Source organism: Candoia aspera, chromosome 16 (assembly GCF_035149785.1).
Source record: "Candoia aspera isolate rCanAsp1 chromosome 16, rCanAsp1.hap2, whole genome shotgun sequence".
Classification (NCBI taxonomy): domain Eukaryota; kingdom Metazoa; phylum Chordata; class Lepidosauria; order Squamata; family Boidae; genus Candoia; species Candoia aspera.
This window is the reverse complement of record NC_086168.1, coordinates 7,686,647-7,701,211: the sequence shown is the minus strand read 5'-3', so window position 1 is coordinate 7,701,211 and position 14,565 is coordinate 7,686,647. Positions and strand designations below refer to the sequence as shown.

The 14,565-nt window shown below is 41.6% G+C and overlaps 1 protein-coding gene across 1 annotated transcript in view; it reads right to left on the bottom strand.

Moving 5' to 3' along the window:
* The window catches only part of C5 (complement C5), a 42,426-nt gene that overhangs the window by 14,207 nt on the left and 13,654 nt on the right, over window positions 1–14,565 (bottom strand). Inside the window, exons 13-25 of the mRNA XM_063316493.1 lie at window positions 12,768–12,977; window positions 12,472–12,621; window positions 10,644–10,773; window positions 9,456–9,518; window positions 8,752–8,952; window positions 6,819–6,903; window positions 5,828–5,904; window positions 5,292–5,431; window positions 4,083–4,313; window positions 3,602–3,662; window positions 2,303–2,392; window positions 1,658–1,870; window positions 566–641 (exon numbers count right to left, since the gene is read on the bottom strand). Coding sequence (XP_063172563.1) covers window positions 566–641; window positions 1,658–1,870; window positions 2,303–2,392; window positions 3,602–3,662; window positions 4,083–4,313; window positions 5,292–5,431; window positions 5,828–5,904; window positions 6,819–6,903; window positions 8,752–8,952; window positions 9,456–9,518; window positions 10,644–10,773; window positions 12,472–12,621; window positions 12,768–12,977 — 1,727 coding nt within the window. The remainder of the gene's footprint in view (window positions 1–565; window positions 642–1,657; window positions 1,871–2,302; window positions 2,393–3,601; window positions 3,663–4,082; window positions 4,314–5,291; window positions 5,432–5,827; window positions 5,905–6,818; window positions 6,904–8,751; window positions 8,953–9,455; window positions 9,519–10,643; window positions 10,774–12,471; window positions 12,622–12,767; window positions 12,978–14,565) is intronic.

Sequence of the window (14,565 nt, the reverse complement as noted above, 5' to 3'; positions counted from 1 at the left end):
TACTATTTTGCACATTATAGCAAGAACCTAGAGCTAGATTCATCACGCCTTTGTTAATCCAACTAAATTATGCTTGTTTAGAAATAAAAATCTACTACCTATTGACTGGTGTTGATGAACATGTAACTAAACAAGTTGCATTGTTTGCAATGGCCGCAAGGAAGATACGAAAGCAGATGTTGACAAATAGTGCTGTTAATACTAGAGGGGATGTGTTGATAGGGATTGTTGTCATTTTAAATGGATTTTGCTAAAACCTACGGTTGCAAATACATGTATATTAACTAATTTTAGAGTGTTGATTGTCCCATGGAAGAAGATCTACTATGAGAGTCGTGTTCTTCTGGAGACCTTACATGGGGTTGGCCAATAATTGACCTGCATATGTAGAAAGAAGCAGAAATACTGCAAATCTGTCATAATTCCCACTGTTCAAGGCAGGAGGTCAGGTCAAATAACGTCACAGGAAGGAAAAACATGAGTTTCCTCTTGACGTGATATAATTCCAAGGAATGAAATCTGAACTGTTCTGGACATGTCTGGCTCTCAGACACCTTTCACTTACCACGTACTGGCTTCTCCATCCTTCCACATGCTGTAAGAGAAGTCTGGCTTTTGAAAAGACAGGACACTGATGACTCCTGAGAAACCCAAAAAAACATTTCTTTTCCAAGAGCTCATACATATCTTAAAAGGCAAAGACTCCCTCAGCTTTGTGATTTCCCCATCTAGCTTATAGTCCTGGTAGTCTACAAGCCAAGAATCAACCATGTCCAACCTTCTTTGGCATTTTTCCAACTATTTTTCCAATTCACATCCAACTGATGCAATAAATCCACCATCAGCCCATCTTAGACCACTTTCTCCCAGGCTTTTGTCTTCTGTTCTGGAAATTGAGTAGCATCTCTGTCCCCAAGCACTTGCCTCTCTGGCCCTGACAGCCACTCCCTGTAGCAGTTCCATTTACTCTGACTTTCCTTCCTGGAGATATCAGTTCACCTAATTTACACCTACTGCAGGGGTTCTTAATCTGGGGTCCACGGACCTCTTGGGGGTCCGTGTATAAATTTGAGGAGATCTGTGAACTTGGATAGGAAAAAATTACAACAGGATTTTCAACCTTTGCAACCACTGAAACAAAAGAATTGAAATCAATGGGACGTCCAACATGACATATTTGTTTTCTTTCAATAGTTTGATAACTATTTGAGCACAACTGGTTTTCTTTGTAATACAGTCTATATCTATGTTTCGTTTTGTTTCATTTCTATTCTGCATTTAAATATATTCTCTAACAAGGCATCCATAGGTTTCATCAGGCTCTCAAAGGGGCAGATGGTTAAGTGTCCCTGACATATGGGATCAGTATAGGAACTGAAATTCAGTAATCCAACTAAGGGGGGAAAATGTAGAAATGTGCCCCAAAATGGATGGATGGAGCCAGACAGACAGTCAGGATGATTTTTTTTTTTAAAGATCATTATAAATGATGCAGAAATGACCCCCAGTTTGAGGGGAGCTGGACTTGACAACTCCATGCAGCTCTAACAGTTGCAAAATCCCTTCCTTCAACAGGTATGTTTTGGCAGGTCAGCATCCTGCTGACCTTCCCATCTACAACACTGGCAGATTCACAGCCCAAAGGATGCAATTTTACCTTGTTTCATCTTCCTTGACATGGTAATTTGGGGTTTGAGACTTCCCTCGCCAAAGATGTCCCAGGACTTTGTCCTTTCCAGGTAATCATACACATAAAACACTGGGACAATGTTCATCAATTCTGTTTCTGCACTCCCTCGGGGGAGGTCAGCAAGTAATTTCAGCGCATCTGGTTTAACAGCAGCATTGATCACTTCACCCAGAAGGATTCCTGTGAAAGTGTGAAATCCAGCAAGGAAGCATAAAATGGGATACGAAAACGAGAGGAGAGGAGAGGAGAGGAGAGGAGAGGGAAACCACAACATACACTTTTTACAGATTCATGCTGTGCACACAAGCTTCAGATATTTAACAGTTATTTGTTCATCATTTCAGGCTACCCACTCCCGCTTCCAGATGGGGATGATGGGTCAGTGAAGAACCCTCATGGGAAGTCAATTTGGCTGAATAAATAGTTCAAGGCCCAGAGTTTTCATTGTAACTCGCATCTCTTTTAATTCCTCCCTCCCTCCCAAAATAAATAAATAATGTAGAGGGAGGGAGCCCTTATCCTAGGCTGAATTGGCCCATTCAAAATTCAGAGGGTTAAAAAACCACAAGCAAGTGAAAAACAGTGCCCATCCCTTCTCTCACTTGATCTTACCTTTCACACTGAGAATCTTTTCGAATCTTGTCTTGGGGACAATGTAGGCTGGTACCCTGTGATAAAACTCTTGCTGCCTCACCACTGTGCCTGTCATTGACAATCCGCATCAAAGACAATGATTTTATGTTAGTAATGTCATATATTTCAAATTATGTTGCATAAACAACCTACTAAAAGTAAGGCTCTAATCCTTGGCCCTGCTATTACCCTTCCATGGTGTAAAAGCCAGCTGAAATTGGTGGATTTACACCCAAACAGACCCATACACAGTGTTCTTAACCTCTTTTGCATGGTTAATAAAAATGCAGCAATTCTGCCTTGATTCGTTTCTATCCACATGAAGTACTAGTAATCAATGTTAAACGCATATTTTTTCCCTTACATATGTGGTACATATATGTGGGGGGAGAGAGATGTGGTATCTCTCCCCCCACCCCCATTGCATCCCCTATGTTAAATTATAAAGGGTGAAATCCGTGGGGCAAGAATTGCCTTTTTCTTCCCACTGATGAGGGCACTGAAAATACCCTGCGACTACAGTATGTGTGATGTTCTTAAAACAGGGGAAAATGTCTCAGTGCACTTAGATGTATTTGTCTGGAAGCATCTTGAAAGAATACATACACATGCATTTATTTTTCTGTTTCTTCCCTGTGCCTATTTTGATGGAGCTTCATAGTTACCCCTTTCTTGTCTTAAAGTGTAAACCATCTTATTCCTTTGGAGAATAAGTGTTATCTATATGTAGGGAGCAAGCAGGTAGTCATAATCCAGAGGGTTTGGGCCAGAGATGTACTGGTAAAAACAACATTGGCCACAGGGGAGTGTGTCTGCATGAACGAGGTAGCCCTTTGCGTAGATGTGTTGATCAAAGATATTCTTGACCAAGAGAAGGGCATTTCAAACAACCATTACCCACAGTTGGGTAGGCCAGGAACCCTCTATTAAGGTTTCAATTCCAGAGACCATGAAGTAGGTGCTACTGCACCCTAAAGACTGAGTAGACAGATATACAGTATGAATACCCAGTAAAAGAACTTGTCTTGAAGTTGCACCTGGCTTTTAAAAAAGGGAATACAGGAGTGTCTGGAAAGCAGGAGCTTTCTGGAGGAGCGAGGTTCCAAAGCGGGTTTTATGTTATTTCTGACCAAACACAGATCTGCGGTTGTCTCTAGTCATGCTCCCAGTTATTAATATTATTGATTCTATCTTGCTCTCTCCTCTTGACTGGAGGGCCCTGGTGCTAGTTAAAGCTTTTTTATTTTCTTTTTTTCATAATTAACTGAACAGACATACCATAAACACCTTGTGGATCCAGCACGTGACCTTCATAAATTTCCTTTCGAATACCTTCAGGCTAAAACCAAAGAACTGGTAGATAAAATTATGCACACCATGCACTCTTTCTTATTCACTTTTCCCCCCCCCCAGAAGTGCACTAACTGAATGGTGACATGCCTCTCTCTTTCTCCAACTCATACCTGCCCAAGCATCCTCTGCTGTTTCTCAGGATGAAATTCCCCTCTGCCAGCCAATTTGTTTACACTAACCAAAGTGTCAGAAGAATACATTACAAGTGTATCAAACCATACCGCCCCTTGGCCAAACGCAGAGTCTTCCTGCAAAAACTGGGAGCGATATACGGAGTGCCATGTGTAAGCAATAAGGCATGATGTTACAGGTGAAACAGACAATCCTACACTTCACTAAACTATTATTGAAAGAGGTGCATGGAAGGTCCTCCCCTCCACCCCCAAGACCAAGGGCTCAACCTTACCACAACTCTTAATGCCTTCACGAGAATTTCACGGCCTATGTTGCTCTGAAGCGTGAAGTTGACGCTGAGGAGGCCCAACTCAAGAGGAAGAACCTTAAATGTTTCTACGACAATAGAAGTGCTCTGGATATCCTTCAGGCGAGAACAGGTGTTTCCCTGTGAACCATCCTTTTGGGTGACGGAAGATCCAAAGAGGCAGATCCCCTTTTGCACACTGATCTTCAGGCAAAACTAAAACATTCACCATGAAGGGTCAGAGATCCATCAGCCAGGAGCACAGCAAAATGGAGCAATAGAAGCAACCCTAAATCTGGCCCTCCGATAGAGTGTTCACTTTCCTTTTAATTATATTGTTGTAAAACATGCACAATACATCATATTATTTTGGTACAGAGGTGTTTGTACAATATAGACTAAAGATGGTTAACATTCTACTGTTTAGATAACTTGGACCACTGAAGATAGGAAAAAAGAGAAGCATTGTATCAGAATTAACTATGACTTAAAATGTCAGTGTGAATAGGCATAAGATTGTTTAGCTTTTTCATCCAAAACTGAATGTAACACTAAAAAAAACTGCAAGTATTTGTTTTAGAGGAGTGTTCATTTTTCAACCAGCCAAAAAATTAACAGCCAACTTTTTCATAAGCCACATATTCTTTGCAATGCCCTTCTGTGATTCAAGGATAGGTCAAATCTATCCCTGATTGCCTTACCAGTGAGATCTAGTTTACATGGCATTGCACACAGGGGGAGTAAGATAAACAGTTTATTGGCAGATGAAAAGCTTTTGATTGGCAAAATAGGTCAATGTAGCATGATATCTCCTGTTTTGTTTTTAGCAAGATTTCAAGAAATGAAAGCTGCTCTGAATCAGAGGGCCTGGCCAGAGGAATTGTAGTTTTGAGAACCATGGATGTTGTTAAAATTAAAGAATGTACTATTTACCTCTCCATCTGAGCTCTGCTTGTATTTTTGTAAACTATAACATGTAAAATAAACCTAAACTTCACAAAAACAGCTTAAGCTTCCAGTGATCTCTCTTTCCACTGGGAATCAGATCTGGAGACAAGGTGTGCCCCAAAACAATATGTGAGTAATGTTCCATACAAATTTAGCATTTTATAACTGCATTCTATCATGGCTGTCGAAAGTTGCTCCTGCAAAGAACAGGTGACTGCTAAGCAACATTTTTAACCACTCGCTTACCTTGGCTGCTGATCTTTTATAATTGTAAATGGTTGCTTTTAATTCTATTTGCTCTCCACGGACAACAGAGTAAGGAATATGGACGTTCAGGAAGATATCTTTTATGACTTGCACTTCTAGTGTATCAGCCACACAGATTCCTGTGTGACCCAAAGAAATAAGGACATCAATAAACGGTCCTTCTTTAGACATAAGACTGTTTCAGTGCCAGCAGGAAGCAAATCTTGACGCAAATAAGGCCCAGATGTACTTGCAAGCTGGGGGAAGGGGGTGGGGTGGGAATTTATTGCTTTTTTATATTACGGATTTCAATTCTGTAAGCTGCCCGGAGTCCCCATGTGTGAATTGGGCGGCTATATAAATCTGTTTAATAAATACATAAAATAAATAAATAATGAGGATCAAAGGAAAATTGGGGTGGGCGTATCTACTCTGGCTAGGTTCAAGCGTCTGAAGAGCCATTGCTTTCTCTGATAATTGCTCCCTAAAAATACCTTGTGAGTCAGTTTTTTAATTATTATTATTATTTAACGTACCTTGATCAGAAATGCTAACACCTTGTATTTCCCAGGTAGTGAGAGAATCAGGCAAGGTGACAGGAAGGGTCTTGAAGCTACATTTGGTATAAAAACAAGAGTTGATTCACTAGTTTTAGCACAGATGCTCTTTCCTGGCATTTAGATTATTTTTTAAAAGAACCTATTGTTTTAACAAATGTATACAAAGTGATTTAAATGATGCCTTTGGTTCCTCTTGTGCCGTTCTGAAACCGCTCCAAACACACAGCTTGGATTAGAGGTGGATTGGGATTAAATCATTCAAGTCCACCATACCAGACTTCCGTACCAAGCTGGAAGTGTGGAATAAACCTGTGCAGCCCTCCTTTAGTCACATGATTAGAGAAATAAATGTATCTAGACTGCAACCCAAGCACCAACGGGGAGGAGGAGAAATCAGTTATGCTGTTCAGGTAACATTTAACCTGGGCCGAGGAACAGCTCGATCTCAGAGTAGGCCTCCTACTTGTAAATAATCTGTACAAGCCTCTTGAGACCATAGTAGAGTTCCTCTGTGGATGCCTTTGGGTTTTGAAGCTGGCAAAATCCACCGTAAAACAAGAGAATACCAGAGTGTTACCCAAGCTATATTTTCTCTTGTTATAATGGACCATCAGTGATACTTTGATGTTGGATCCTTGAGTATTCTTTTCAAGTATTGTTACTGGCAGTATGATGCACAGAATGTGAAGGAATGGTGTCTTCCTTTCCATCTGGCATCATGAAAGGCAAAGGTAAGTTCCTTTGGAGAAGGCCTGGCCATCGTGGGAAGATGGCCGCCACCACCTTTTGCAGCAGCGAATTCTACCAACAGCATCACTAAAGCAGACTCAGGGTCCACCTAAGTCACCCTTGTCTCACTCGGCAGAGGCCGCTCTCCCTGATTTCATTGTGCCTTTGCTTGATGATAACACAGTTAATGAAGAGATCAAATCACATTCTAAGGAGGCAACGTTATATAGTCTTGTACCGTTGAACTGGATGGACTTCCCAAAGCCAGCTTTCTGGGAAAAAACTTCGGACCTGTGGAGCCACATCTAACAGAGCATTGAAGGCTGGAAAAGAAAAAAGAAAAAAAAAAAGGAAGGAAGGAAGGAAGCCCACCATGTTAGCATAGTAGCCAGCCAGAAATCAGGAGTTGCCTGGTTCAGATGCAAAAATCTATGGGTTTTATAATTTACAGAGTTAGAGAGCAAAACCCTTTGGAGTCAACATCCATCAAGAATGATGGCTAGCTCCCTTTAACAGTTTTGCTGAGACTTGGCAGAAGAATGATAGGAATGGCCTATTCTCTCCAGACCTATTGAACTCTGTTATTTGGTTTCACGGAATGATTGATCTGTTTGAAGTTTCCAGATCACAGTCCATTCAAAATACTTTATCCCATGATATGCGGGCAAGAATTCATTTCTTTCTAAAAAATATATATGGGCCTGTTTGCAAGCAAGCCCCATGGATGAGGGAGGCCCCCTATCCTGTGAACATTCCTGTCTGAGTGTTTAAAAATGCGGCGAATCAACTGGCTGTCTTAAATCCTTTCTCTGTGCTAGGAAAGAGAATTTGGTTTCGGTCAAGAACAAGACCCCCTTGCATCAGAGGCTCTGTGTAACAACATCATGGTCTCTATCACTTTTTCTCTCCCTTTAGTAAGCTGCTTTTCCCTCCTTGCTATTCATTTCACTCACCCATCTCTCTGCCTCTTACTCATGTCAGATGCCATCATCTGCCAGAAATGCCCCTCTGCATTCTACGCAGGACCAATGGGACAAATAATTCATGGAGGCATGTTTGACATCAGGATTCAAAAGAAGAACAAATATCAGAGCAATTCAATTTCCTGGGACACTTTATTGCAGACCTCAAAGGGACCATTCTGGAGAAACAAGACTTTAACTGCTCCATTGAGTGAGACATAAACAGTTCAAGGCAACCTCAAACGATCTCAATAAATGGGTTTTTAACATATTGCGGTTGTGAATTGATAAGGGACCTGCAGTCTGTCTCACAAATTCCCTGACCTCCTTCCCCCTTGGCTTCATCCCAATTTAAATCCCACATCAGTCTAGCCACTCCACGCATCTGATGAAGGCAGCTGAAGCTCACACAAGCTTATGCCTTTTAAGAACATTTGTTCGTCAGAAAAGATGCAGGTAGTCCTCGCTTAATGACAGTCATTGGGACAAGAATTTCCATTGCTAAGCGATGTAGTCATAAAGTGCAACGTCATGTGACTGTGCCGCTTAGCCACAGAAATTCCAGCAGTCCCCAGTTACTGTCATTAAGTGAGGACCACCAGGGTCATTAAGTGAGGACCTCACATGACCACAACTTCTGACTTCCTGCCAACTTTGCTTGTGGAAAACTTGCAGGGAAGGTCACAAATGGCCACCTTGTGACCCTGGGATGCTGAGATGGTCAGAAATCCAGGCTGGTTGCCGAGTACCCGGATCGCAATCATGTGACCATGGGGGTGATTCAACAGCCTGAATTTAAAGGACCAGTCATAAGTACCACTCATTCAGTGCTGTCGTAAGTTCGAATGGTCACTGAATGAGTAGTCGTTAACCGAGGACCACCTATACCAGGCACCTCCTAAATTTTTTCAGTCATCTTACTTTTTCTTTCCTGTCCTCCCATCTACTTCTCTACTGGAAGAGAAAACCGTTGTTCTTTCCATACCCTTCCATAACTGGCAGAGACAGGAAATTAGTCCAAAGGCTACCTATTGCCAGAAATCTATTCTCCTACACTAAGTAGGAAAACGTTTCAAGGAGCTATGTTAGTTAAGTTTAAGTTTATTGATTAGTCGATCAACCATACCAAAAGCACAAGAACACAACGTCAGTTGACAAATTAAAATAAAAGGGGTACACATACATATGCTAGGTACGGTATATACATACCATTCCTTGCCAGTAATAAATGTTTGTGTGTTTCATTAAGTCTCATCTTAAATGCATGTTCGCAGCAAGTCCGGAAAACATGAATGCATCTCGGCGAACCCTTAATACGGCTGATTCTCTGTTGGCACGTCTGCGGGAAGGGGTAAGGTTCTGCTCCAAACCGACAGCACTTCTGAAGTTCCGGCGATTTATACTGGCCAACTGGAAGGATAATGCAATATATGGCAACCTGTGGCTTAGAGCCCTTCATTTTGGGTGTTGCTGGGTGAGGCAGTGGGGAGAAAAGCCCAGAACTGTATTCTTTCCAAGAGATGAACAGGAAAGAATGAACAAGCAACTCACTTTAGTCCTGGGTCACTGATGAGATAAGTAAGTAGTAGAAATGGTACCACAGTCCTGCTGCACTATGGAAGTGGCAAGGGTATGACCCACAATGTATCTTCATATGAAGTTTTCCAGTACCAAGGCCAGATGTAGCTATTTTGGTAGCAGAAGTCTTTTGGGGGGTAAGGGAAACCGAAACTGTCTTGTTTTAACAGTCGGAATCCGGGCACTGCTGGACTGCTCATGGGGAGGGGACAGACACCACGTTTTCACACAGAAAAACATGGCCATTGCCAGATGGAACATGTATGAAACAGGGCAGCAGGGCAGATCTGCTCACCTGGTTGCTCTCCAGCAAAATATTTGGCTTTTTGGCATACCTAGTTTTGCAACTTCATTGCTGATGGCGCGGGCTGCTCTGATGATCGCCGTGCAAGCTTCATCTGTTGAAGCAAATTGCAGTAAAATAGATCGTCGGTGATGAGAAGCAGCAATGCTTTTACAAAAACAGACACAAGGTACACAAAAGGAAGTCACTGGAACACATCTCTGTCAGACACATCCCCAGCTCTCGAACATTACCACTTCTGTTTTAAAAGAAACAATAGCTCGGCCCTAAATAGAAACCATGCTTAGTTAAGACAAACCAAGATAAAACACAGGCTTGCCAAGCTTGTTCTTGATCTTCTAAACCAGACTTAATATTTGGGAAAGGGTTCAAAGAATCCAATAAACACAGCAATGGCTGAAAATGGTTGAGGCCTTGAACCCCCTAGATGAGCCCTGGATTTTCCATTTCTTCACAATGCTGGGAGTGGGGGTTATTATTTTTAATTGCATTAGACCTATTTCAGAGAGAACATGCAATTCTTGTGCCCTTTCTGCTTCAAAACGTTGAGAAACCACAAACCAATTTGGGGCTCACTATTGGCCTGAAGCATCATCTGTGTGATCTTTGTTCTTGCAGATCCTACCAATAACCCAGATAGCACTTCACTGAAGTAGGACATATGGAGAAAGAACTTCAGACAGTCCTCGCTTAACAACCATTTGTTTAGTGGTTTAGTCCTCACACTTACGACCATTGCAGCACCCCCGCAGTCACATGATCATGATTTGGGAGCTTGGCAACTGGTTCACATTTATGGCCATCGCAGCATCCCGTGGTCACATGATCGCCATTTTCTACCTTCCTGGCCAGCTTCTGGCAAGCAAAATCAATGGGGAACCCCGTGATTAACTTAACAACCACGTGGTTTGCTTAACGCCCATGGTGATTTGCTTAACAACTGCTTCAAAAAAGGTCATAAAACCAAGTCAGATTTGCTTAATGACTGCTTTGCTTAGGAACCAAATTTCTGGTCCCAATTGTGGTTGTTAAGTGAGGACTACCTGAAACACTAGGAGAGTAACACTATCCAATAGTATCTAAATGGTTCCTACTTCAACATAAAAAAAATAAGACAAGAAAGCAATTTGGTAAATCAGATACAATAATTTTGCACTTTCAGAAATTCAGGGCTAGAAGTTTACAGACAGTTATGTCATGGTTAAAAGGAAACAGGCACCTTTTTCTCTGGAGTCATCGGCATTGGCATTGGTGAGAAAGGTGAGGCCGGCCATCCGGAACACATCCACGTTGTTTTCTCCTCCCCCAGCCCCACAGCCAAGGTCACTTTTTTCCAGTTTAAGAAGAGCCTGCAGAGGAGAAGAGAAGACTCATTGTAAAGTGAGACGTAAGCATTCCGTTTATAATGCATGCGTTTGTCAAAATCATTCTCAACAGAAACGGAAATGCATGCATGCATTTTGCACAGTGCTAAAGTTAACAGAGGGGCGCGGTGGCGCTGCGGGCTGCTGAGCTGCTGAGCTTGCCAATCGGAAGGTCGGCGGTTCAAATCCGCGTGACAGGGTGAGCTCCCATTGCCAGTCCCAGCTCCTGCCAATGTAGCAGTTCGAAGACATGCACATGTGAGTAGATTAATAGGTACCGCTTTGGCGGGCAGGTAATGGCATTCTGTGTAGTCATGCCGGCCACATGACCACGGAGGAAGTGTCTTTGGACAAACGCCGGCTCTTCAGCTTTGAAATGGAAATGAGCACCACCCCCTAGAGTCAGACGCGACTGGACTTAATGTCAAGGAAACCAAAAGTTAATGAGACCAGCTGTTCCTATTGCTTAATCAGTCACCGCAGGGTCATGTCGTCAATCCTTATGCTTCCCCATAGCAAAACTGACCATGTTCTTGCTCTATTCCTACATTGTAAAAAGTTTGGCAGTCGTTTCAGCAACTTTGGAAGACAAGGGCACCCAAAATGTGTTGCTCTCAAAGATCATCAGCTGCTCCTTTGCTGCCTCCCCAAATATTCCTGCACTAGCTTACGCTCTGCAGCTATAGCATAACTCCAAGAACCATTTTAGGGAAAAGTGGGTGGTTCCAACAGAAGTCTTCCTACAGTGTTTTTTCCCCTGCCAGTTGGCAAATTGGGGAACCAAATGTCTGAACTTGGCTATGCGATCTCCAGTTGGTCATCTCTAATGTGTGAACTGCACCTCTTTGGATTATTCTGAAGCCTGTCTGGTACCTTCTCTTAAGCATATTTCTCTGTTCTAGTGGCCCAAGCAGTAGCAGTTGGTGGAAAGATTAATGCACAACTGTGATCCAGCATTGTAGGAAACCAAAATACAATAAGCAAGTTAGTAATTAGAACAGTTTAGCACTTACAGCAATCGAAGGCTGTCAGCTACGAGAGAGTCAGCCATTTGATGCTGCTCTGATGTGACTCAGAGGACACTGCCTGTCCCCAAGAAAAAACACCAGGGTCTGCCAAAGGAGGAGGATCCTTAAGTGGATTTTGCCCAAGTCCCTCCCAACATGCAATTGAGTCTCCAACAGCTGTAGAACTCTCTGAGTAAAGAGATCTGATGGCTAGGTTCATGCAAAGCACTGACTACATTGTGATCCATAATGTTTTTGGGAACTAAGTCAATTGTCTGAGTATGCTCGCCAGGTCATCACGTTAAGCTGTAAGGTGGTTTATCTGAAGCACACAACAGTTACTTACTTACTTAGTTAGTTAGTTAGTCAGTCAGTCAATAAGTAGGCTGCCCATCTCAAATACATGACCCTGGGTGACTAAAAATGATTAAAACAAAGTAAAAACATTGTAACAAATCAGCATACTGTATAAATGGAACCCCCCGTGGTTTGTTCATGCAACCGAAAGTTCACTCTGTTGTGTGAATCTAGCCAATTATTGACAGATGAAGAATTAGGACTTTTTCATTTACTATACAGCATTGTGTGCATTTCTCAGACCAAATGGATGTGGCATGTTTCCTAATCTAAACATGCATCAATAATGCTGAAAGTTTTCCTTTTGACCTGACGTAACTTTTTCCATAGATTTCTGTTTTGTTCCTGCAACTCCATAAATTGCTTTGTCCATGGCTGACAGAGCAACAAGAGACTCAAACTCAGATGTCATGGAAAGTGACACAGCTTCTCCAGGTTGGTAAGATCTTCCATTTTTCAGGATGTTGACCTGTAAAGGTGAAAACCCAAATATGATATTCAACAGGAAATCGAGTGGATTTCAACAGGGCTTCAGAACATTCTGGAGTTTGCCCATATGATTAAAGAGAAATGGATGGTGTAATTAATACAGAAAGGAGATGGTTTGCTGCTTACTTCAAGGCTGTTCCCACATTTTTGTTGTACATTTAACCAGACTGAATCAGCCACCAACTCTGCAGTTCCTTCTCCTGTAACTATGTAATAGACAAGAAGACGGGCTGAAGGAACCATCTCTTTAGTTATATGCAGTGTCAGACTTTGATAAGAGAAGTCTTTGATCTTCTCCTGAATCCCATATTTTACTATTTTCCCTTTGGATGTGATCTAAAAGAAAGGAGAAAAGCGATTAAATTAAAGAACAGTTGCTCAGGTAACCTAAGAAAAAAAGTACTGTAGCCCAGAAGACAATTAACATTGATTATTTCATTGGCTGTATTGGCATGAGACATCCAAGCTGTGGTTGCACCATGGCTCAGACCAACGAGCAGCCAACAAAATGGAAGAAGATGAGCCAGCAGCGTTTCTGGTCACCATTTCACCATCAACTTCTAGATGCTGAATCTCCAAGGAACCTGGAGATCCAAAGCAAGGATCCTCACAGGCTTCCCACACCCATAGAGCCCCTATTTAAAGTCTGCTGTATAATTCTAGAGGCATTCAACTGCATGCCTGTTGTACAATTATCTCTCAGGAGGACAGAAGTACTTGGGGAAGGTTATTTCAGTGAAATTGCTTCAGATCTCTTGTTTGTAAACTAGAATCATTTTAGCTCAAAGGTAAAACTATGCTTTGAATGGAATAATAAACCTTCAAAAAGCAATAGCAATTTTAATTCATGGAGGAAACAGGACAATGTCAGATCCAGCCTGATTTCTCTTGAATCCAGGAGAAGGAAACTATCCTCAAATTTAGCTTGGTGCAGTTTCAATGCTTCAGTTTGCCGAAACAAATAAATATAACTAAAACAATGATCCAATCAAAATCAAGACTTTCCAGTGAAAACTTATCCTCTTCTGAAGCCCATACTTAAGAAAGGAATTAGGATGTTGAGAAAAACTCTATGCATCATCAATCTTTTCTCTATCATCAAATTACTTCTATAGATTTTAATTGATTAATGTATTGTTTTCATATCTTGCTGCAATCTCATCATTTTCAGCAGCAGACAAGATATGAGAAGGAAAAATGGGAATGCCCACTAAGATTAAAACACAAAACAGCATAAAGAGAGACTAACAATAGAAAGAAAGAAAGAAAGAAAGAAAGAAAGAAAGAAAGAAAGAAAGAAAGAAAGAAAGAAAGAAAAAGGAAGAAAGAAAGAAAGAAAGAAAGAAAGAAAGAAAGAAAGAAAGAAAGAAAGAAAGAAAGAAAGAAAGAAAGAAAGAAAGAAACGGATAACCATGTACACCATGAAATGAGAAAGTAAAAAGATGACAGGATGCTCTCTGGAAAATTTCAGTTTTTAACAACCTCCTGAAAGCTGTCAAGGAGGGATCTCTGCAATACGTTGCCAACATAAGCTACAAAATGTACACATTTCCATTTTTCTCCATTTTGGTCCCTTTAGGGCAGCCTTTCTCAGCTCTCACCCTGGAGGAACCCTTAAGTATTTTTCAGGCCTTAGGGAACCCCTGCACATTCAGGCTCAAATATAGGCCAGAAGTTACATAATTATTCTATTTGTTTTGTGGATAGGCCTGTATAGATGCATGAACAGTGTTCTTAAACTAAAAATAAAGAATGAAACTTACCTCTTTCATGTGAAGTTGCCCGAATTTGAAATAATTTTTAAAATAAATAGTGATCGCCCAGGGAACCCCTAGTGACCTCTTGCAGAACCCGAGGGTGCCACGGGACCCTGGCTGAGAAACCCTGCTTTAGGGAAAGGTAAAAATATGTTTGCAAGACATAC